The 23,928-nt window shown below is 48.0% G+C and overlaps 1 protein-coding gene across 1 annotated transcript; it reads left to right on the top strand.

Annotated features, from left to right (window-relative positions):
• The first annotated feature begins 1,164 nt into the window (after positions 1 to 1,164).
• Alkbh5 (alkB homolog 5, RNA demethylase) lies at positions 1,165 to 23,715 on the top strand. The gene is made up of 4 exons (XM_070027568.1): positions 1,165 to 2,683; positions 13,761 to 13,841; positions 19,996 to 20,151; positions 22,075 to 23,715. Exons 1-4 carry the CDS (start codon positions 1,914 to 1,916, stop codon positions 22,250 to 22,252), a joined length of 1,185 nt encoding a protein of 394 aa, XP_069883669.1. The 5' UTR covers positions 1,165 to 1,913; the 3' UTR covers positions 22,253 to 23,715.
• The last annotated feature ends 213 nt before the right edge of the window (positions 23,716 to 23,928 follow it).

The following is a 23,928-nucleotide window of genomic DNA, read 5'->3' on the forward strand; positions in this document are numbered from 1 at the left end:
CCATGTCCCTGGTGTTCTGGCTTCTCATCCCACAGGCCTTGCTAGCTTCATCTTGCTAAATTAACACACAATCCTCATCTTCCAAAAGACTGAGGCCGACCTTCAGTAAAATGCTCGGGGAAAGCGAGTCCCAGCCTGGAGATCGGCAGATTCCGCGGCTTAAATATTTCACGATTTCACTTCACCCTCGCGTTCACCTGATGAGATGGGTACTTGAGATTATACCCTATCTTACAGACCAGAACAGGAGAGAGCTGCCAGCCAGAAGTGACTGAGCCTCTATAAATCAAAACGAAGGACTGAGTGAAAAGCACTGACGTTCCCAGGTGGGAGAAACAGCCAGGGTAAAAGGTCAAGAGGAGGAGCCCGGGTATGTGTGTCGACCTGGCAGTGGCCCGGGTGAGGCCGCCGCGACTCGGTGAGTACGGAGCGTGGCCGAGCAGGCGAGGCCGGAAGGGGCCTGAACGAGGGCACTGAGCGCCAAGTACAGCTGCTGGACTTTACCCTGGGAAATTCCGAGCAGAAGCCTCTGTCGGCTGGAGCCGTGCAGCGCCTCCCAGCACGGCCGCGTCTTTGTTCCCGTTCCGCCCTCTGCTCCTAAACTTTAGAACCATCTCTAGTAAACATCCCAGAGTGGTAAACGCGCTCCGTGAAGATCTTTTTGAGTCATTTCTCCCCGCCCCCGGCAACCCGGGGAAGCGGAGGGCCCCGCCCCAGTGCACGTGCCCGCGACTGTGACCGCGCACGCGCACGCCGCCCCAGGGACGTGACTCGTGGAACGTCCGCTTCGGGCATCCGCGGCGGAGGGGAGTGCGAGGTGCCTTGGCGACGTGCGGCTAGATTGCGCGGCCGTCATCGTCAGCTTTAGAGCTGGTGCCCGAGGCTCTCGATCCTACTGTTTGAGAAGTTTCCACAGTTTCCAGGAGTTTCCATTGGCGTCCTAAGGGCTTTCCTCTGGCGGCGTCGCCACTCAGGCATTTATTTAACCACCCATTCGCCCTTCAGGGGTCCTCGCCGTCCGCCCCACAGCTAATTAAATGACGGACGCAGTAGCCAAGGAAACTACATGATTGACAGCCATGATTACCAACCAAGTTACGGAAACTCCAGTCTGGGCTCGACCGGCGCGTGGCCGGCAGTCCAATTAAAAAAGTGGAAGCACCAAAGGGGGCGGTAACGGGACGGCCTAGGTTGTGGCGGTTCCCCGGTGATTGCGCGCTGGGGGCTGAAGCGTCTACGGTTTTCGGGCGAGGCCATGACGGGGCTTAGCAACACCGTTGACAGCGTGATCGCACCCCAGCAGAGGGAGCCCTTCGGTCTCAGACGCGGCGCGGCGTAGAGGCAGGTCGCTGTTTGAGAGAGCTCCCTCGAAACCCTTCAGCGGGTGGGGGGAGGGGCGGCAGTCGACGCGCGAACCCCGTGTGCGCTTGCGCCGGCACCTCTGCCGACCCAGTCCACACGCTCGCGCATGCCCATAGCGCTCGGAGCCGCGGTGGCCGTCAGTTCTGCGCGTGCGCGCCTAAAAGCCCGCTGAGGAGCGGCGCTGGCGGACGTCGGGCGGGCGGGCGGCCCGTGACGTCGTGAGGAGCGCTTTAAAGTGCGGGCCGGGCGTCTGAGGGTCTGACTAGGAGTCGGGTCGTACCTCTGCCGCCACCCTCCGCGGCATGAGGCGCGGTCGGCGCCCCTGCCTCCGGGGACGTGGAGAAGGTGGAGGAGGAGGAAGTCCCGTTGTCTGTACCGTTGCATGACCCGCCGCCGCTGAGGCCCGACCCCTCGAAACCTCCCTCCGGATTCTCGGGCTACGCATGGGGGCCCGGCACTGAGGACCCCCTTCCCTCTGGGGGCTCCGGGCCCGTCTCCCAAGAGCCATGCCCGCCCGCCCTGGAGGACCCTAGAGCAACGTCGCGGGGGCCATGGCGGCAGCCAGCGGCTACACGGACCTGCGTGAGAAGCTCAAGTCCATGACGTCCCGGGACAACTACAAAGCCGGTAGTCGGGAGGCCGCGGCAGCCGCCGCCGCCGCCGTGGCCGCCGCAGCCGCCGCCGCTGCCGCCGCCGAGCCCTACCCGGTGTCCGGGACCAAGCGCAAGTACCAGGATGATTCGGACCCGGAGCGCAGCGACTACGAGGAGCAGCAGCTGCAGAAGGAGGAGGAGGCGCGCAAGGTGAAGAGCGGCATCCGCCAGATGCGCCTCTTCAGCCAGGACGAGTGCGCCAAGATCGAGGCCCGCATCGACGAAGTGGTGTCCCGCGCCGAGAAGGGCCTGTACAACGAGCACACGGTGGACCGGGCCCCGCTGCGCAACAAGTACTTCTTCGGTGAGGGTTACACGTACGGCGCCCAGCTGCAGAAGCGCGGACCGGGCCAGGAACGCCTCTACCCGCCCGGCGACGTGGACGAGATTCCCGAGTGGGTGCACCAGCTGGTGATCCAGAAACTGGTGGAGCACCGCGTCATCCCCGAGGGCTTTGTCAATAGCGCCGTCATCAACGACTACCAGCCCGGCGGCTGCATCGTATCTCACGTGGACCCCATCCACATCTTCGAGCGCCCCATCGTATCTGTGTCCTTCTTTAGCGACTCCGCGCTGTGCTTCGGATGCAAGTTCCAGTTCAAGCCAATCCGGGTATCCGAACCCGTGCTTTCCCTGCCGGTGCGCAGGGGGAGCGTGACTGTGCTCAGGTAACCTACCTGGGAGAAAGGGGAGGCTCTCACCCTGCTGCCTTAACTACACTCCCGGGCCAGGAGATGGTGGCCAATAATTGGAGCCCAGGCTTTTTTCTTTTCTTTTTAGTCGTACTGATCCATACTTCTATTTGTTAGTTGGGGGGAGCAGGGGAAGGGACATGAGTTTAAAACAGTATAGTGAGAATTAGGGAATTCTGAGGTGGAATTTGAGCCGGGCACTGGTGACTCACGCCTGTAATTCTGGCTACTCAGAAGGCTGAGATCTGAGGATCACGGTTCAAAGTCAGCCCGGGCAAGAAAGTCCCCGAGACTCTTATCTGCAATTTACCACCACAAAGCCGGAAGTGGAGCTGTGGCTCAAAGTGGTAGAGCGCTATCCTTAAGCAAAAAAGCTCAGGGATAGTGCCCAGACCCTGAGTTCAAGCCCCAGGACCGACCAAAAAAAAAAAAAAAAGCTTTGAGATTGTTACAGGCTTATTCTAAAAGCATTTTTCCAGAGGACTAAGATGTAAAAAGTCATTCTTGTGGCTCTTGGCCTCCATTTCCACACTGAAAAGAAAACAAAAGGAAAAACGTTGAGCTTACTGTCTAAAAAAGTCTTTCCTGTTCTGTTCTTGCTTTTCTTGATTGAATGTTCATGGGATCTTTAACTGAAAATACAGAAGCCCCATGAGTGTTTATTTGATATGGGTTTTCCATTCTCTGAAGGGAGAGTGACTTCCCTGAAGTTGAACGATTTAGTGGTCTGGTCTGGAATAAAGTGCAGCATGTTCTTAAAATTCTCCCCTCTTAGTTGCTGGCAAGTCCTTTGTTGTTTTGTTTTGTTTTGTTTGCCAGTCACTGGGCTTGAACTCAGGGCCTGGGCACTGTCCCTGAGCTTCTTTTGCTCAAGGCTAGCACTCTACCACTTTGAGCCACAGCTCCATTTCCAGCTTTTTCTATTTGTGTGGTACTGAGGAATTGAACCCAGCGCTTCATGCATGCTAGGCTAGTCAAGCACTCTACCACTGAGCCACATTCCTAGCCCCTGGCAAGTCCTTTATAAGGATGTGTTGCCTGTTGTTAAGACTCAGTAAAAACAAAATACAGCTGGTATCTTGAACTGGTGTTTGGCTTTGCAGTTCTATGAACAGCAGGTCTTATTTGGGGCCCTAAATCCTGCTGAGAGTGAGCTCAGTGCCCTCCTCCCCCCACCCCAGAGAGTATCATCTGCTGGAACTCTTGCTGTTTATATAAAATGAAAAATGCATTTGGAGACTACCTCCTTCCACCCCTGAAAAAGGTAAAGTAATTCAGTAATCCCCAGAACCTCTTAAGAGGTCTAGACTACAGCTGTTCAGACCACCAAGTATAACATAATAGGATTTTTGCGGGGGGGGGTCCGGTTGTGGGGCCTGAACTCTGGGCCTGGGCGCTGTCCCTCAGCTCTTCAGCTCAAGGCTAGCGCTCTACCACTTGAGCCACAGCGCCACTTCTGGCTTTTTTTCTTTTTGCTTATGTAGTGCTGAGGAATCGAACCCAGAGCCTCAGGCATGCAAGGCAAGCGCTCTACCACTGAGCCATGTTCCCAGCCCCATATTAGGATTTTGTTAGGAGCAGCTTTACTTTTGAAGAGCCATGAGCATCTTAGGTCATAGTTTTGGGGAGAAGCAGGGTCCCACAGGCCCTCTTAATACCACCAGTGCAGGTCATCTATCTCATTTGAGTCAAACAGCTGAGACTGCTCCCATGTTGGGGGCAGCAGTAGAACCTTGGAATGTCTAGGGCCTCGTGGTGGAAAAACCTGGAAGTCAGTGGCAGAAGCAGCCCTTTGACTTCCTTACACACCTGTAACCTAAAGGACAACTTACCTATCAGATACTTCCTTGTCCATCTTCTGAGCATCTCAGATTTCATAGTTCTTCCAGAAGGTTCTTAGCAGAACCTTTTAAGGTGGAATTTTCAGAGCAGAACCTCCCAAGGGTCCCGTTATATAAGGCAGGTTGGAGGTCTGCCTCTATGAACATTCTTAGTGTTCAGAAGATTTCACACAAAGACCATTTGGTGGGGCTGGGAAGGTGGCTCAGTGGTAGAGTGCTTGCCTTGCATGCATGAGGCCCTGGGTTTGATTCCTCAGCACCACATAAGCAAAAAGAAAAAAGCCAGAAGTGTCGCTGTAGCTCAAGTGGTAGAGCACTAGCCTTGCTTGAGCTGAAGAGCTGAGGGACAGCGCCCAGGCCCAGAGTTCAGGCCCCACAACCGGACCCAAAAAAAAAAAAAAAGACCATTTGGTCTTTCAGTGGGATATTAATGTTGTACATATGCATAGGTTCTTAGGGAGGTTTATCTTGGGGTTAAGTATTCAGTCTTTTAATTTATATGTATATATATGCATATGATACATATATGGTGTGTGCACATGTGTGCGCATGTGCACTGGTCCTGGGGCTTGAACTTGGTCAGGAAACAGTCCTTGAGATTTTTTTGCTCAAGGGTAGGCCTCTACCACTTGAATCACAGCTCCACTTCTGGCTTTTTGGTCATTAATTGGAGATAAGAGTCTCATGGACTTTCCTGCCCTAGCTGGCTTTGAACCTTGAACTTCAGATCTCAGCCTCTTGAGTAGCTAGTATTACAGGCATGAGTCATCAGCATCTGGCTAGTCCTCAGCTCCCCACTTCCACTCTTGCTGTCAGGCTTAAACCTAGGGCACTGTCCTTGAGCCTCTTTTTGCTCAAGGCTAATGCTCTACCACTTGAGCTACAGGGCACTTCTGAGTGGTTAATTGAAGAGTCTCATAGGGATTTTTCTGCTGGGGCTGGCTTCAAACCATAGTGCTTAGATCTCAGCCTCCTGAGTAGCTAGCTAGGATTGCAGGTGTGAGCCACTGGCGCCTGGATAGGTCTTCAGCTTCTTTTTTTTTTTTTTTTTTTGGGGGGGGGGGTCCGGTCATGGGGCCTGAACTCTGGGCCTGGGCGCTGTCCCTCAGCTCTTCAGCTCAAGGCTAGTGCTCTACCACTTGAGCCACAGCGCCACTTCCGACTTTTTTCTTTTTGCTTATGTGGTGCTGAGGAATCGAACCCAGGGCCTCAGGCATGCAAGGCAAGCACTCTACCACTGAGCCACCTTCCCAGTCCCTGAAACTCTTATCTACAATAACCACCAAAAAGCTAGAAGTGAAACTGCAGCTCAAGTTGTAGAGTGCCAGCTTTGAGTAAAAAAGCTAGGATACAGAGCCCAGGCCCTAAGTTCAAGCCTCAGTATCAGCACACAAAAAGTATGTGTTTTTGGGGGGAAGCACATAACAGAGGCTTTGGCAGTGGCAGCCATCAGTACATAACCATAGGTAAAGGGGATGGTTGCAGTAAGACAGATGGAGTTCATTATTAGAGACTGTTGGAGGCTGCCATGGTGACACTATGGATTAGGGCTTAAGTGCTACTGTTGTATTAAGGACTCTCCAGCTCTTTCCTGGCTAGGCTGTCCCAAGTATGTAGAAAATTCAGTATCCCTAAAAAAAAAAAGAAAAGAAAATTCAGTATCCCTAATCTCTGTCAGATGCTACTAGCACTTTCTTGACAACCAAAAATGTTTCCAGACATTGCCCAGTGTCCCAGGGAATGAGGGTTTCAGGGCAGTCCTTCCCAGTTCAGAACCACTGCTCTACAGTTCTGGATTCTCTCACTACTTTTAAGTCTTCTAGCACCTGCTTACTTAGCACCTGGTTTATTTGGTATGTAGGAGGATGTGAACATTTGCATGTTAGGAGTGTACCTCATCAAATTCTGCATATAGGAGGAATTTTTCTCACTTTTTTTTTTCTTTTTTTCTTTTTGGTAGTGTTGGTATGGACAGGAGTTCAACCCAGGGCCTCCCTGTTGCTAGGCAAGCACTCCACCATTTGATCTAGCCCCTTCTCTCACTTCTTGGTTAAGATCATAGCCCAGCAGTAAGGAGCAGTAAAGTTGCAGGTTAGAAAGGAGCTTCCAGGCACTAATGGCTTGTGCTTGTAATCCTCCTACTCGGAGGCTGAGATCTGAGGATTAGAGTTTGAAACCAGCCTGGGCAGGAAAAGTCCATGAGACTCTTATCTCCTATAAGCTACTCAGAAAAAGCCAGATGTGATGCTGTGGCTTCAGTAGTAGAACACTAGCCTTGAGCACAAAGGCTCAGGGACACTGCCCAGGGCCCTGAGTTCAAGCCCCAGGACTGGTAAGAAAAAAAGGGGGGGGGCCTATGAAAACTGGTATGCTACAAATGTAGATGGAGTTTAGAATTGTTGTCATCTGACTGAGTCTTCGTTTGTTAGAGGCAATAGTTTCTGTATTTGTCCAAGGCGACATGGCAGGAATACAGTTTTATATTTAATAGTGTCAGCAGGGATGTTGCTGTGTGGCAAACATTGACTCAGCAATGTCTAAACCTGGATATTTAGAACAAGAACATAGACTCTTATGGAAGTGTTTTACATTCTTTTCCAACCTAGCTGGCAGTTTTTGTTTTGATTTATTTTATTTTATTGTAATTTTCCCATATCAGACCTAGTTAGGCTCCCTTTTTATGCTGTTCTTTAAAGAAATAAGTATTTTTTACTTTTTTTTTCCATGTCAATTCATCTGGCATTCTTTCTTGTGTCCCTAAAAGTGAATGCAGTTGGTTAAAACAGCCTCCACTTTGACTAATTAGAATAACCACTTCAAGGCTAACTAATTGCTTACCTGTAATCAGAGACCATGCCTTAGCTACTGGTCCTGAAATGACTGTGTTTAACTCGGCCATGGTATATGTACTAGTGAGCTCAGCCTTTATTAATATTTGGTTCCATTAGTGTGGTTTGGGTGGAGTGGAGATCCCTGTGGATTTGGGGCTAAGAGTTGATCAGCTATTTGAAAGCAATGTCCTATTAATGTTTGACTTGAGTGGAGTGGGCATCCCTGTAGATTTGGGGCTAAGAGTTGATTGCTATTTGAAAGCAAAAGATAGCCTTCTACCTTCAGATAGTTAAATAGTATTTAGGATAGGCAAATAGGCCCTAGTCTACTCCTCTTTTATGGACTCTTCTGTCTCCATGAGACGGAGAGGAACCATGGGATGAAGTTAGGGCTATATACTCTCTGGAGGTGCTCTTGGTGCTGCCAAGACAGAAGGCATTGAGCGCCAGTGGCTCATACCTGTAATCCTAGCTACTCAGGAAGCTGAGATCTGAGGATCGTGGTTCAAAGCCAGCCCGGGTAGGAAAGTCTGTGAGACTCTTATCTCCAATAAAACACCAGAAAACCAGAATTGTTGCTGTGGTTCAAGTGGTAGAGCGCTCGCCTTGAGCTGAAGAGCGCAGGGACAGTGCCCAAGCCCAGAGTTCAAGCCCCGTGACCAACCAAAAAAAAAAAAGGCAGCAACGGTGAGGAAGCTAGCAATGGTCTCAGTTGTAGCTCAGAACCAACAGAGAATAAGTAGGCCATAAAAATTCAGGGTTGGCAGGCAGGCCTTTTTAGGGCAGTTAATGTGAAGCCATCAGAGATATAGTGCTAGCTAGCTCCTTGGAAATATAGGCTTATCTTTTTTTTTTTCCAAATTTTTTTACTGTAATTAAGTGGTTACATAATTTCCCAAATTTCACAGTATTGTTGGATAGTGATGCTTAGTTAAAGTCATAAACACATAGCCGGGCGCTGGTGGCTCATGCCTGTAATCCTAGCTACTCAGGAGGCTGAGATCTGAGGATAGAGGTTCAAAGCCAGCCCGGGCAGGAGAGACCGTGAGACTCCTATCTCCAATAAACCACCAGAAAACCGGAAGTGGCACTGTAGCTCAAGTGGTAGAGCGCTGGCCTTGAGCTGAAGAGCTGAGGGACAGCGCCAGGCCCAGAGTTCAAGTCCCACGACCGACAAAAAAAAAAAAAAAAAGTCACAAACACATTCTAACTTTCATGGAGCAAATTGTCTATCTTGGTCTATAATATTTGTTTGTTTGTTTGTTTTGGGTCCGGTCGTGGGGCCTGAACTCTGGGCCTGGGCGCTGTCCCTCAGCTCTTCAGCTCAAGGCTAGCGCTCTACCACTTGAGCCACAGCACCACTTCCGGCTTTTTTCTTTTTGCATATGTGGTGCTGAGGAATCGAACCCAGGGCCTCATGCATGCAAGGCAAGCGCTCTACCACTGAGCCACCTTCCCAGCCCAAAAGTCCATGAGATTCTTTTTTTTTTTTTTTTTTTTCTTGTCAGTCATGAGGCCTGAACTCTGGGCCTGGGCACTGTCCCTCAGCTCTTCAGCTCAAGGCAAGCTCTCTACCACTTGAGCCACAGCACCATTTCCGGCTTTTTCTGTTTATGTAGTGCTGAGGAATCAAACCCAGGGCCTCATGCATGCAAGGCAAGCACTCTACCACTGAGCCACCTCTCTAGCCCCAACATTTATGAGTTCTATGAACTTTGCAATAGTTATTTCTTCCACATTGGGTGATAAGTACATTTCTTTTGTTTTGCATAGTGTCAGCTGTTCCCTCTTTCCCACTTATTCCCTCCCTCCCATCACTGCCATTGAGTTGCTTAGGTCATTTTGGTCAATGTCCAGTGCAGCTGATGGGTCCCACTGTTGTATGTTTTTCCCTGATTCCCCCTAGTTCTGTGTTGTCCTCCTGGTTTCCCTCTGGTGTGCACATATATACCATATACGTGATCAGCAGCGTGGGGTTGTTTAGTAGTGATTCGACCAGATGAGTGGAAGTCCATTGTTTCTTAAGTCTTGTTAATTTTGTTGTATCACCTTACATTTTGGATTTAAGATCCAGTTATCAGGGAGAACATGTGCTGTTTGTCTCTTTGCTCTTGGCTTACCTTGTTCATCATGATTTCTTCTAGCTCCATCCATTTCCCTGCAAATGCCATTATTTTGTTGTTTCCAATGGCTGCATAATATTCCATTGTGTATATAGATGCCACAATTTTTGGATCCATTCATCTGTGGTGGGACATCTGGGTTTCCATATCCTGGCTATTGTGAACAGTGCTGCAATAAACATGGAGGTGCATGTATCCTTGTATACTGGTTCCTGTTGTTCAGGATAGATGCACATAGGCTTATCTTTGCATCTTTGCAAAGCTCTTCCCGTGGGGCTGCTGCTTGTGTCTTTTTTTTATCCCCCCAGGGCTGAGGACCGAACCCAGGGGGCCTTGTGCACACCGGGCAGGCGCCCTTCCACTGGGATAAACCCCCAACCCCTGTCTTTTTATGAGGTCAGCAAGGTCCCCAAAACAGATTATACCTTGTTATCAGAAAATGTAATTGTAAACTTTTTTTTTTTTTTTTGCCAGTCCTGGGGCTTGAACTTCAGGGCCTGGGCACTGTCCCTGAGCTTCTTTTGCTCAAGGCTGGCACTCTACTGCTTGAGCCACAGCTCTACTTCTGGCCTTTTCTGTTTATGTGGTACTGAAGACTCAAATTCATGCATTGCTAGGCAAGCACTTTACCACTAAGCCACATTTCTACATTTTTCCACATTCATGACCTAACATCCTCCTCCCCAGACCAAGAATTTAATGACAGAGTTGGTGGCAGTCTAGCACCTACCACTTTTAACAGTTCTTGAGCAGGTTATTTAACCTTCAAAGTCTTCAGTTTTCCTCTTCTGTAAAATGGGGCCAGTGATTCCATAGAGTCATTATAGTAGATTGTATCTCATACAGCAGAATGTTTAGAGTCATGCTGAGGCATATCTCAGGGGATTAGCCTGCCTTCTGGATCCTGAAAGCTAAAATTTCTCATAAAGTTAAACCATATCTTTTCTTGTAGGTTTGGATCTGTAAATAGCTTGAGCCAGAGCTCACAGTCCTGGTGTGTGTGTCCAGGTGGCTGGCTGCTTCCTTCCCAAAAGTCTAAGATTCTTAATCCTTTAGGCCTGTACTGATGAGTTAGGTTCAAAGAAGCTGGCATCAGGCCATGATCTTAGCCATTAGCTAGCTTAAACAGGAAATAGAGTTGGTATGGGGAATGGTGGCCAACTTGGAAATATAACCTAACAACTCACCTCTGAGATCATCTCTAGGGAAGAGATATACAATCCTACCCAGTCCCTTATATAGTTTTTCCGATTCATTTAACTTGTATCTAATCTTCTGAGGAAGGGTTTGCTGCACTCTTGTTTTGCAGATGTAGACACTAAGGTTTCCAGTGTGGTTGAATAGTGCTTAAGACTACTGTGTGTGCACATGTACGTACCTATCCTAGAGCTTGAACTCAGGTGGTAGTGGCTCTAAACTTTTTTGCTCTAGGCTAGCACTCTACCACTTAAGCCACAGCTCCACATTTGCCTTTTTGGTGGTTAATTGGAGATTGGAGGCACAGGGACTTTCCTGCCTGGGCTGGTTTTGAAATGCAATCCTCAGCTCTCAGCCTCCCTGAGTAGCTAGTATTACAGGCATGAGCTACTAACTCATAGCTACTTAATAGACTGTTTTGGGGGTTTTTTTTGGGGGGGGGAAGGGGGTTGTTTTGTTTTTGCGGGGGGCATGAGGGGGCGGTGTCAGTTGTGGGGCTTGAACTTGGGGCCTGGGCACTGTCCTTGAGCTCTTTTTGCTAAAGGATAGTGCTCTACCACTTTGAACCATGAAGGCCACTTCCAGTTTTCTAGTGGTTAATTGGAGATAAGAGTTGTGCAGACTTTGCTGCCTGGGCTGGCTATGAACAGTGGTCCTCAGATCTCAGCTTCCTGAGTAGCTAAGATACAAGTGTGAGCCACTGGCGCCTGACATTAATAGACGTTTGATTTTTTTTTCTCTTTTTTTTTTCACTCTGCAGAATTGAGTGAGGCCAATGAAGAGCTTTAACAGGGAAGGCAGTTTTCATAGAGCACTGTAGTAGAGTGCTGGGAGGATGTAGTGAGATAGCAAAAAAGATAGAGGACGCTTAAGGAAAGATTACTGGACGAAGTATATATATTTGTCAGCTCCTTCTCTCACTAGGGTGGTCACTCTGGATGTGGATAACATATTTATCATTGCTGCTGGGGGGGCAGGGAGGGGAAGGTGGCTAGGCCAAGAAAGGGAACAGGCAAGCTAGACAACACAAGGTATTTCCTTCTCTCATTTCCCTGTGAAAACAAGAGTAGGCAGCCCTGGAACTTTCCTTCATGCCAAGGGTAGGGCTGGCCCCAGGGCATATTAAGTTTCAGGTTGGCAGACTGGGACTTTCAGTGTCTCTTGTAGCAAGCAGGTTTCTTAGCAGTAAATAATACTCTTGTGGTCTCCACTGGGCACTTTCTGCTAAAGTTTGACCTGGAGAGCTTCTGTTCCCTCTCATTGGAGCTCAATACTCAGGAATGGTCAATGGGTTGTCACAGATGCCAGGAAGTTCTTGAAGACCAGCACTTGTGAGCCTGCCAGCTTGGGTCAGTGCCAAGGTCATTTCTGTGGTCCTGTTCAGCTCTTACCTATACACTAGTTGTAAGGCCTGGACTCAGGGCAGGAACCTGATGTAGCTCATTGTTCTGGAGCCCTTTGGAGGTTGGGGGCAGTCTTGAGCTTTGACAAACATCAAGACTTGCTTTAGAACTGCATTAAGAGAAGTGGCTTCTTACTAGAGAAGTTAGAACCCTTGGTCAGTCATATACCTAAAGCCAAGTAAAACAGAGTGATAACACTTGTTAACAATAGGGAACATTGCCTGTGTCTGGTACTGCAGATTTGGGCCTTTGATGTGTCTTTAGACTTAGCTTTTTTGAGAGGCTTTTTTCACCAGGTCTCTGGCTGGGCAGGTAAATGCTGGCTGTGTGGATCTGTCCCTTTGGTGCTATGTTCCCAGTGAGAGCATGTGAAGGACTTGAGAACAAGAGTTTCAAATTAGAAGGATGCTAGCTGAGAAGAGGACAGCCTTCTTCCTACATTCATTAGCCTGTGAACAGTTTTGAAATCATGTAACTTGTTGAAAATAAATAGAAATTTGAGTGTGATAGAAATTCTTAAAATATCCCAAACACAGCTGTCTTAAAAATTCGGATTCCCCCAAAGGAGGCTTTTGAAAGCTTTTTTCCAAGTAGATAAAATTCTGTTTTGGAACTTGGCGGTCCTGTTCTTCCTGTGACTCAATGCCGTCAGAGACTTCCTTGGCTTCCTCTGAATACTAGGAGGAGGAAAGGGTAGAGAAATTAAACAGCTATTTGTCTCCTCACCAAGGTTTCCCCAGCATTAGTTGCCTCTAGAGCCTTTAAAGGTATACTCTCTTGAGGGCTCTTTATTGTTTTTATTTATTGTTATCTGAAGCATTTTATTTTATAGTGATGGGAGATTGAACCCAGGGTTCACACATGTCTGGCAAGTGTTCTGCCACTGAGCTACACCCAGCCTTAAGGGATCTTTTTTTGTTGGCTGTGAGCTTGAACTCAGGACCTGGGCATTGTCCCTGAGTTCTTTTTGTTCAAGGCTAGTGCTCTACTACGTTGAGTCAGGAATGCCATTTCTGGTTTTCTGGTGATTAATAAGAATCTGATGGACTTTCCTGCCTGGGCTGCCTTTGAACCAAAATCCTCAGATTTCAGTCTCCAGAGTACCTAGAATTATAAGCGTAAGCCACCAGTGCCTGGCTCCTTAAGGGATCTTTACAAGAAGAATTTCTAGCCTGTGATGGGAGAGTCCTGCTTTGGCCATAAGAGACCAGTGTGTCTCCTTTGCCTCATGCTAGGTTTTTCCTTGAGTGATTTCTGGTCAAAAGCTTCCTAAAGCTTAACGTGGTATTTCCCTTCTGTATAGATATTGAACCTCCCACATAATAAGTAGCAGCCATAGACCTGGGTCGTATTCTTGGCTCCAAGGAACTTGGTTGTCTGTTGATTCTTCTCTTTTTTTGTTTTGTTTTGTTTTTGTTTTTTTGCCAGTCCTGGGGCTTGAACTCAGGACATGGGCACTATCCCTGACCTTCTTTTGCTCAAGACTAGCACTCTACCATCTGAGCCACAGCATCACTTCCAGCTTTTTCTATTTACATGGTACTGAAGAATCAAACCCAGGGCTTAATGCATGCTAGGCAAGCACTCCACCACTAAGCCACATTCCCAGCCTGTGGCTGTGGATTCTTTATGGTGACATATTCTGTATTTCTTTCTAGTGGATATGCTGCTGATGAAATCACTCACTGCATTCGGCCTCAGGACATCAAGGAACGCCGAGCAGTCATCATCCTCAGGAAGTAAGTGTCCTGGTGTGACTAGTGCCTTCTGCTTCTCTGTGCCAGGGGCAAGCCAGAGTGAAATCTGGAAGACCAAAAGGGTATAAGCTGTCTTAATTTTTATTTACATTCTGAAAAGATAATGTCATTTTGTCTTTTCATCAGAAAGTAAGTCCTTTAGCTAATTAATTAGAGTTTAGTAGTGAACAAAGGCACATGCTTCTGATATTTAAGGACACAGTCGTGTGTGTGTGTGTGTGTGTGTGCGCGCGCGCGCGCGTGTGTGTGTGTGCGTGCGCACGCCAGTCCAGGGTCTTCAATTTAGGGCCTGGGTGCTGTCCCTAAGGTTTTTTACACTCTGTCATTTGAGCCAACAGCTCCATTTCCAACTCATATATACAAGAGTATATTCCTTGGGATATATCAAAAAACTGAAATAAAATATGGATTCACCTTAGGGGGAGAGGCAGTCTTAGATTTGACTCCTAAGATGGAAACTATTGGCCAGGCAAAAATGGTAAGTTCAGATGCTGGAGACAGGAACTGGTTTAGGGACCAGTGTAGGTGAGAGTCAAAGGAGATGCATAGGCCTTAGATCAATATTTGACCCTGACGAAATGACTTGTAGACCCTTGAGAAGTCTTTTTAGTTTCCCGAAGACCCCCAACTCCAGGGTTGTTATAAGACATATTCACAGGCTAAGAAGGTGGCTTAGTGTTAGAGTGCTTGCCTAGCATGCATAAAGTCCTGGGTTCAATTACTCAGTACAACATAAACAGAAAAGGCCAGAAGTAGTGCTGTGGCTCCAGTGGTAAAGTGCTAGCCTTGAGCAAAAGAAGCTCAGGGACAGTGTCCATGCCCTGAGTTCAAGCCCTAGGATTGGCAAAGAAAAAAAAAAGATTTGGGGCTGGGAAGGTGGCTCAGTGGTAGAGCACTTGCCTTGCATGCTCAAGGCCCTGGGTTCGATTCCTCAGCACCACATTAAAAAAAAAGCCAGAAGTGGCGCTGTGGCTCAAGTGGTAGAGTGCTAGCCTTGAGCTGAAGAGCTGAGGGACAGCGCCCAGGCCCACAGTTCAGGCCCCACGACCGGACCCAAAAAAAAAAAAAAAAAAGGTTTATATTCATGAGGTTGGTACTGTCTAATTAACCAGATATTGTGGCGCAAGGCAGAGTAAATAGCCCAGTTCTTTGCTGCTGGTCAAAGGGTCTCAGCTCAAGAGTGTAAATGAAGCTGGATTAAATATTTATAGAGATATATTTGCCTAATCTTAACTGAAATTGGTGTGTTCTAGACTTTGCTACTGCCAAGAGTACCACTAACACAAGCTTGTTTCCACACTGTGCTGGTGATCAAGCCTAGAGTCTCACACATGCTAGGCAAGTGCTCTGTCATTAAGTTACATCTCCAAACCAAGTAAGCTGGCAGACATTGAATGACTTGGTAGAATGCAAGGAGGGCTCTCCAGAGACACACACCTGAAGTTAGTAGATGGTGCCTGGGTCTCACCTGAGAACAGAAGTCCCTGTCTCCAATTAACCACCAAAAAAAGCAGAAGTGGTGATGGAGCTTAAAGTGGTAGAGCACTAGCCTTAAGCAGAACAGTTCAGGGACAGTGCCCAGGCCCCAAGTTCAAGCCCCACAACCAAAAATAAATGAAAAACTTAAAACCAAGAACCAACATCTATCTCTTCCGTCCTCCCCATTTTCCTTTCTCTTTCCTTTTGTGAAGTTTAGGAATAGAACCCTACGACTTTGAGCATACTAAACAAGAGCTCCATCACTGAGCCATCTCCTCATCTCAAAGTGGCAAAACTACCCCTGGCTCTGAGCTTCTTATTCTTTTTTTTTTTTTTCTTTTTGGTCAGTCGTGGGGCTTGAACTCTGGGCCTGGGCACTGTACCTGAGCTCTTCAGCTCAAGGTGAGTGCTCTACCACTTGAGCCACAGCGTGGTTTATTGGAGAGAAGAGTCTCAGCAGACGTTCCTGCCCAGGCTGGCTTTGAACCATGATCCTCAGATCTCATCCTCCTGAGTAGCAAGAAGAGACTTCATTACATGTAAAGAAATCTACAGGGTACTAGGAAGTCCGTGGGCACATAAGCAGTGAAGTGAGGGGTTCACATGTGACAAACTATAAGAGAAGCTAGTTCAATAGTTTAATAAGCATTGGAGCCAAAGTGTCCAAAGGGGTCCATAGGGAAAATCCCTGCTGGGGACATTGCAAGGGTGTTAGGTTCTATCCCTCAGCAGGGTGTGGAAGAATGATCAGCTCTTGGTTTCCCTAACTAAGCATGCGGTATTGCCCCTACAGAGATCCTTCTCACATGTAAGGCATACTACTATTCCTATCTTGATGATTTTTTTTATTTTTATTTTTTGTCAGTTATGGGGCTTGAACTCTGGGCCTGGGCAGAGTCCCTCAGCTCTTCAGCTCAAGGTGAGTGCTCTACTACTTGAGCCACAGCCACTTCCAGTTTTCTGGTGGTTAATAGGAGATTTTCTGCCCAGGCCCAGAGTTCAAGCCCCACGACTGACCAAAAAGAAAAAAAAAAAAGAATAAGAAGCTTTGAACCATGATCCTCAGATCTCAGCTTCCTGAGTAGCTAGGATTACAGCTGTGAGAGCCCCTAGTACCTGGCTCTATCTTGATCGTTTTTTTTTTTTTGTTGTTGTTGTTTTTTTGGGTCCGGTCATGGGGCCTGAACTCTGGGCCTGGGTGCTGTCCCTCAGCTCTTCAGCTCAAGGCTAGCGCTCTACCACTTGAGCCACAGCGCCACTTCCGGCTTTTTTCTTTTTGCTTATGTGGTGTAGAGGAATCGAACCCAGGGCCTCATGCATGCAAGGCAAGCGCTCTACCACTGAGCCACCTTCCCAGCCCCGTGGAAGACTTTATTTCCTAATGTTATAGTCTTTATAAAGTCATAGTATGGCTGGACACTCATGGCTCGCACCTGTAATCCTACCTACTTAGGAGGCTGAGATAAGAAGATCATGGTTCCAAACTTGCTCAGGCAGGAAAGACCATGAGACTCCAATTAACCACCAGAAAACCAAACATAGAACTGTGGCTCCAACTAGTAGAGCAGAAAAGTTCAGGGACAACACCCAGACCCTGAGTTCAAGTCCCATAACTGACATCCTCTCCCCCCCCCAAAAAAAAAAAAGTCTTATTAGAATCTTTATAATGCTTTAGAATCTTCCAAGTTGAGCTTAATGGCTAATAGTCTTGTTTGGGCTGATTTCTGCCATCTGGACATCAACACTACAATAGGAGAGAGCTGTGGGAAATAGCTGTTAATTCACATTCTTATATCTGGGTATTGCCCAGTAGTACTGTCTTGATTCCAAGACCCTCAGAACTGAATTCTATCTTAAAGCCAGTCATATGTTCTTCCTGTAATGGGAAAATTGCGAAGGATAATGAATAGCTTGGAATCTGAAGGGCAGAACCAGTAAGAAGTCTCTTTTGTAAGAAGTCTCCTTTTACTTTTTCTTTCTTTTCTTTTTTGCTGGTACTAGGGCTTGAACTTTGGACCTGGGTGCTGTCCCTTATCTTTTTTGTTTAAGTCTAGCACTCTACCATTTGAGCCACAGCTCCACTTAAGACTTTGATAGTTAATTAGTTAATTGGAGATGAGTCTTATGAGCTTTTTTTTTTTTTTGTCGGTCGTGGGGCTTGAACTCTGGGCTGGGCGCTGTCCCTCAGCTCTTCAGCTCAAGGCGAGCGCTCTACCACTTGAGCTACAGCGCCACTTCCGTTTTTCTGGTGGTTTAATGGAGATAGGAGTCTCACGGTCTCTCCTGCCCTGGCTGGCTTTGAACCGCCATCCTCAGATCTCAGCCTCCTGAGTAGCTAGGATTACAGGCGTGAGCCACCAGCGCCCGACTTTCTTATGAGCTTTTCTTCCTGGTCTGGCTTGGAACTGCAATCTTCAGATCACAGTCTTCTGAGTAACTAGGATTATAGGCATGAGCCACTGTCATCCAGCCTCTTCCTCCTCTTGATGATAAATCATGCTACTCTGAGCCTGCAGAAGCCCAGCATGAAGGCCAAGACTGGTGGGCCAGTTCCTTCTCTTAGGCACCTTGTTTGCTGTTCCACTAATTTGGCCCTGTGGGCATCAGAACATTAGTTCCTGATTGAAAGGAAGAAAATGCTGTCCAGTCCAGTGGTTGATGTCTATAATCTTAGTTACTGGAGGCTGAGACCTGGAGAATTACTGTTCAAAGCCACCCCAGGCAGAAAAGTCTCAAGTTAACCAGCAAAATGCTGGACTGGATACATAGTTCAAGTGGTAGAGCACCAGCTGTGAGCAAGAAAGCTGAAGAAGTGTGTAAGACTGTGACTTCAAACCCTAGTACCTACACAAGAAAAAAAGAAAAGAGATGGTGATGATGATGCTAATACCTTCCTCAGGAGGGAGATAGCCCACCCCCATCCTGGCCCAGTGGATCTTGTTTGTCTGGCTTGAAGTTTCACCTAGACTTAAACCTTTCTCTCATGGCATCTAGAACATTGGCCTACTACCTTTCTGACTCAGTTTTCTTTTTTTCTTTTTTTTTTTGGGGGGGTGGGGGATCCAGTCGTTGGGCCTGAACTCTGGGCCTGGGCGCTGTCCCTCAGCTCTTCAGCTCAAGGCTAGCACTCTACCACTTGAGCCACAGTGCCACTTCCGGCTTTTTTCCTTTTTGCTTATGTGGTTCTGAGGAATCGAACCCAGGGCCTCATGCATGCAAAGCAAGCACTCTACTACTGAGCCATCTTCCCAGCCCCTCTGACCCAGTTTTCTCATTGCTTATAGTAGGTCACCACATAATAAAGTGACTGAGGCAGCTGCGTAAGTTGTGAAGGAATGGATGTAACTTTTAGATTTCCCACCTGGTCTATACCCCACTACTTGGTGATTAGCAGTTCCTTGAAAAGGTGCTTCTGGGACTGTGCCCCTGTCATTCTCTACCCAGTCTGCTACCCAGGCCCCTCTTCTGCCCTGGCCCCCATCTACTTATTTTCTAGCCTTCCCTGTGATACACAGGAAGCCTCAGGGCGTTCTTGAGATTTCTAAAGCCAGTAGTTTCTTTTTTTTTTTTTTTGGTCCAGTCGTGGGGCCTGAACTCTGGGCCTGGGCGCTGTCCCTCAGCTCTTCAGCTCAAGGCTAGCGCTCTACCACTTGAGCCACATCGCCACTTCTGGCTTTTTTCTTTTTGCTTATGTGGTGCTGAGGAATCAAACCCAGGGCCTCATGCATGCAAGGCAAGTGCTCTACCACTGAGCCACCTTCCCAGCCCTAAAGCCAGTAGTTTCTTGGTCTGGCTTTATAAAGGACTCAGATCATTGCTGCAGGCATCTCTGACCAGCATGACCATCCTTCTCTTCCTCATCTGTATGACCCTTTACAAAGCAGTGTGTTCCTTCTCTTGAAACTTGCACCTGATGCTGGATGGGGACCTTGGCTTTGGAAGCCCTCTGGTCCTATTTGGTTAGCATCCTGGAACCAGACAGAAGCCTCTAGGTGGTTGTGGCAGGACTAGACCAAACTCATGATTGTGGAATGGACCTGGGCTCCCCCTCTTTTTTTTGGTCAGTCATGGGGCCTGAACTCTGGGCCTGGGTACTGTCCCTTACTTCTTCAGCTCAAGGCTAGTGCTCTACCGCTTGAGCCATAGCTCCACTTCTGGCTTTTTCTGCTTATGTGGTGCTGAGGAATTTAACCCAGGGCCTCATGCATGCAAGGCAAGTACTCTACCACTGAGCCACCTTCCCAGCCCTGGGCTCCCCCTCTGTGTGCCTATAATTTTATATGAGAAAGTAGGGTGGCTCTATTTCCTATTCTATTGGTGTGTGTGGGGCCCTCAGATATCTGGGCCTGTGTGGGATGAGAAGGTGGGCTGTCTTGCAGTTGAGAGCCCTATTTTTTGTCCCTTTGAGACAGTAAGTTCTTAATCATTGGAGGATTCCAGAGTATTCCCCTTCTAAGCCAAAACTTGAGAAAGATGCTTTCTGGAAGTCACCTAGACCAGTTTCTAGTTGGGTTCCAAGAAAAATCCAGAGCAAAGATTTCTGGGCTGTATGCCCTGTTGGTTTCTGCTTGGTTTGACCAGAAATTAGAATTGATCTGAAGAGAACTGTGACTTCACTAGAGGTCCATTAGAGACTCCATGTGTATTTCCTTTACAGGACAAGATTAGATGCTCCCCGATTGGAAACAAAGTCCCTGAGCAGCTCTGTATTGCCACCCAGCTATGCTTCAGATCGGCTGTCAGGAAACAACAGGGACCCTGCTCTGAAACCCAAGCGATCCCACCGCAAGGCAGACCCTGATGCTGCACACAGGTACTCATCTTAGGACATTCTGCAAAGTAGTCTGTGGACTAGCTTTGGGACAGAATAGATGGAGAAGCCTTTTATTTCTCTTTAACTTTTTGTTGTTGTTGTTGTTGGTCGTGGGGCTTGAACTCTGGGCTTGGGCACTGTCCCTGCACTCTTCAGCTGAAGGTGAGCGCTCTACCACTTGAGCCACAGCACCACTTCTGGTTCTCTAGTGGCTTATTGGAGAAAAGAGTCTCATGGACTTTCGTGCCCGGACTGGCTTTGAACCACGATCCTCAGATCTCAGCCTCCTAAGTAGCTAGGCTTACAGGCGTGAGCCACTGGCATCCAGCTGGAGAAGCCTTTTATTTTTTATTTATTTTTTTGGGGGGGGGGTCCGGTCATGGGGCCTGAACTCTGGGCCTGGGCGCTGTCCCTCAGCTCTTCAGCTCAAGGCTAGCGCTCTACCACTTGAGCCACAGCACCACTTCCAGCTTTTTTCTTTTTGCTTATGTGGTGCTGAGGAATCGAACCCAGGGCCTCGGGCATGCAAGGCAAGCGCTGTACCACTGAGCCACCTTCCCAGCCCTGGAGAAGCCTTTTAAAGGGTAGGCTGGTTAGGAGCCTAGGATTGCCCACTCTTCCAGAACCTATGTCTGGTTCCTACAGGATAAGGACATGGGTGGCATTCTTACCTAACTGGACCAGCTGCCTATTCACCCAAAGGGAAAGGATTAGGTAGGGAATCTAATAAATAGGAATGTGTTGGGCTGGGAATGTGGCTCAGTGGTAGAGTGCTTGCCTAGCATGCATGAAGCCCTGGGTTCGATTCCTCAGTACCACATACACAGAAAAAAGCCAGAAGTGGCACAGTGGCTCAAGTGGTAGAGCACCAGCTTTGAGCAAAAGAGCTCAGAGACAGTGCACAGGCCCTGAGTTAAAAGCCCTGTGACGACCAAAAAGAGTGTGTGTGTGTGTGTGTGTGTGTGTGTGTGTGTGTGTGTGTGTGTGTGTGTGTGTGTGTGTGTGTGTGTGTGTGTGTGTGTGTGTGTGTGTGTTGTAACCTTCCTATGGTCGTCGTTTGCTTAGTACCATTTATACACATTCTTAGGGGTTTATGCTTGGATCTTAGAGGGACTATTGATACTTAGAATTGAGTCATGCGTGGTTGGGAAGGTGGCTTAGTGGTAGAGTGCTTGCCTTGCATGCATGAGGCCCTGAGTTCGATTCCTTAGCACCACATAAGCAGAAAAAGCCAGAAGTGGCGCTGTGGCTCAAGGTCTAGAGCACTTGCCTTGAGCTGAAATGCTCAGCACTCAGGCCCAGAGTACAAGCCCCACGACCAACAAAAAAGATGAGATAGGAAGGATGAGGATGTTGTGTATGGAAGGGCATTAGAGGTAGGAAACAGTATAAGGCCTAAGGCTGTGAGGCAAAAGAAGTGCTTGATGGTTTCAGGGGTTAACAAGGCTGGCAAGCAGGGAAGGAATGTTGGAGGGAGCCCAAATGAAGAGAATTGAGAAATAGAAATAGATAGTAGGACTGTGGAGAGTATTGAGCTGTGGTAGGGAAGGCTGTCTATCCAGCAGGATACTGAGTACCAGAGTCAAGTAGATATCCCACTGGGTGACTAGAAAATGTCCTAAGACAAGGGTGGCCATGAAGCCTCAGTGGACAGGAATTTGAGTTTCAGTACTTCTACAGGCATGGATGAAGGCCTCTGTTGGAGTGTGTGGTTTCTATCAGTGGGGCCTTCTGTCTTCTGGCAAGTTGAATAGATGCCCCTGCAGGTACTCGGCTTGAATGAGATCAGGATAGATCTTTGTTGAGAACCATTGAACTTGAAGGATCTGCCCCAAGGACATGGACTCTGAAACTAGTGGCAGAGGTAGTAAGTCCAGACTCTTCCTGACAGCCTCTCAGATAAAGCCCTCTCTTTGCTTGCAGGCCTCGGATCCTGGAGATGGACAAGGAAGAGAACCGCCGCTCAGTGCTGCTGCCCACACACCGGCGGAGGGGTAGCTTCAGCTCTGAGAATTATTGGCGCAAGTCTTATGAGTCCTCAGAGGACTGTTCCCAGGTGGCAGGAAGTCCTGCCCGCAAGGTGAAGATGCGGAGGCACTGAGGCCTGCCCCACCCTCCTGGAACTCTGGTTAATCCTCATGTAGCTGCCCCTTTTTCTGTTTTGTTTTGAGGGTTTTTTTTTTTTTGTGGGTTTTTTTTCCCCCCCCCCTATATATTTTTTTCTTTGGTTTGTTGCCCATTAAGGCTGAAGAACAGAATTGGCCAAGATCTGGGTTCTTCTGTTTTGGCTTTCCTCCTGGATAGAAAGGCTGTTGGTGTCTGTAAGGGACAGAGCTCATGCTGGAATAGACAGTAGAGGTATGAGGGATAGCTGTGTTGGACTGGCTTTATTTAAAAGGAACAAAATGTTTTGGTTAAGGAATTTTTGTTTTTGCTTTAAATGTAAACTTCTTTGTTCTAAACAAGTTCAGCCTCCTGCCCGCCCTTCCTCCACTAATGTTCATGCTTGGTCCAGTTTTATTGGAGCCCTGTAGGCTCTGTTGTGGGGCCTACTATCCCCCACCTCTCACCTGCTCTCCAGGCTCTGGAAGCTCATGCAAACACCCTTGTCCTCCTGTTCTTTGGGTTGGCTGGGTGGGGGTACTTAGTGCCAGTCCTTGACACCCCAAAGCAATTGCTGAGCGTCCTGGGCTTCCTCCATGCCCTCTGGCCTGCTCTGCCCACCATTCCTCCTTGCCAAGAGCATGCCTCTTTGCTGGATTGCCTTTTAGGCATATGCATTTGATTGTATGGAACAGGTAGACTTGCCATGTTGGATCAGTTTTAGGAATTGTTTCTAGCTAGGACTGGTGTCCTTCCAAGTCTAGCATTTGGAATATGGGAAATTGTTGTGGTGTGTGGTAGGATTTTTTTTCTTTTGTTTTGGGGGGTTTTGTCTCCTCCTCCCTCTTAGCTTTATCTTCCTTTTTTTTCTTCTTCATTGGCCAGTTTGGGCCTCCTCCTCATGTCATCCTTCTAGGAGGGTGCCTGCCCCTATTTCCTCCTGCAGCTTGCATCCAAGGCCAGAACTCAGGCCTGCAGACTGGGTTGGTGCCTTCTCTGCCTCAGGGGTGTAGGAACTGGGGAAGGGGCTTCTAAAAAATAAGTCTTCAGCAGTTTTTACCCACTCAGATCCTGGAAGGCTGCAAGATTTTGCTGATCTAAATAAAATTCATTAGGAATGACTTCTTGCCAGTCAGGCCAGGACCTGAGCTTGCCAAAAGCAAAAGCCCTCCTGGCAACCGGGCCACCACCACTCCAGGAGGTTTTGTGTACAGAGACCTAGACCTGAAGCCTCAGAAGCTGCAGAAATCTGGGGCAGCACCATCAAGAAGCCTCTCTCAGGGGCCAGAACTCCTTTGCCAGCGTGGATTCCTCAAGTTGGGACTGCATAACTAAAGCAGTTGCAGTTTTATTTTTTTTACAGCTTTTTTCCCAAAAAATGATTTGTAGTTGTGTGTGCAGCACTTTGCCCTGATATGTGTGCTCTACAATAAAAACCAAATCTAATATATTTTGAAACAATTGTCTGATGCTGTCATACGAGAAAGCTTGCTTTTGATGCTTCCTTAATCTATTTTCTGAGCCTTTGAACAGGTGTTGGGGAAGTGGAGTATATTGCTCACCTGAGCTCAGGACTGCCAGAGACCAGCCTCCTAATGGCTAGAGGTGTACTTGTCCTTTGCCTACTTCTTTCTCTGCTCCAAGGATAGTCTTTGTAAATCTTCCTATCCTCTT

Source organism: Dipodomys merriami, unplaced genomic scaffold (genome assembly GCF_024711535.1).
Source record: "Dipodomys merriami isolate MVZ:Mamm:240054 unplaced genomic scaffold, mDipMer1.0.p SCAF_19, whole genome shotgun sequence".
Lineage (NCBI taxonomy): Eukaryota > Metazoa > Chordata > Mammalia > Rodentia > Heteromyidae > Dipodomys > Dipodomys merriami.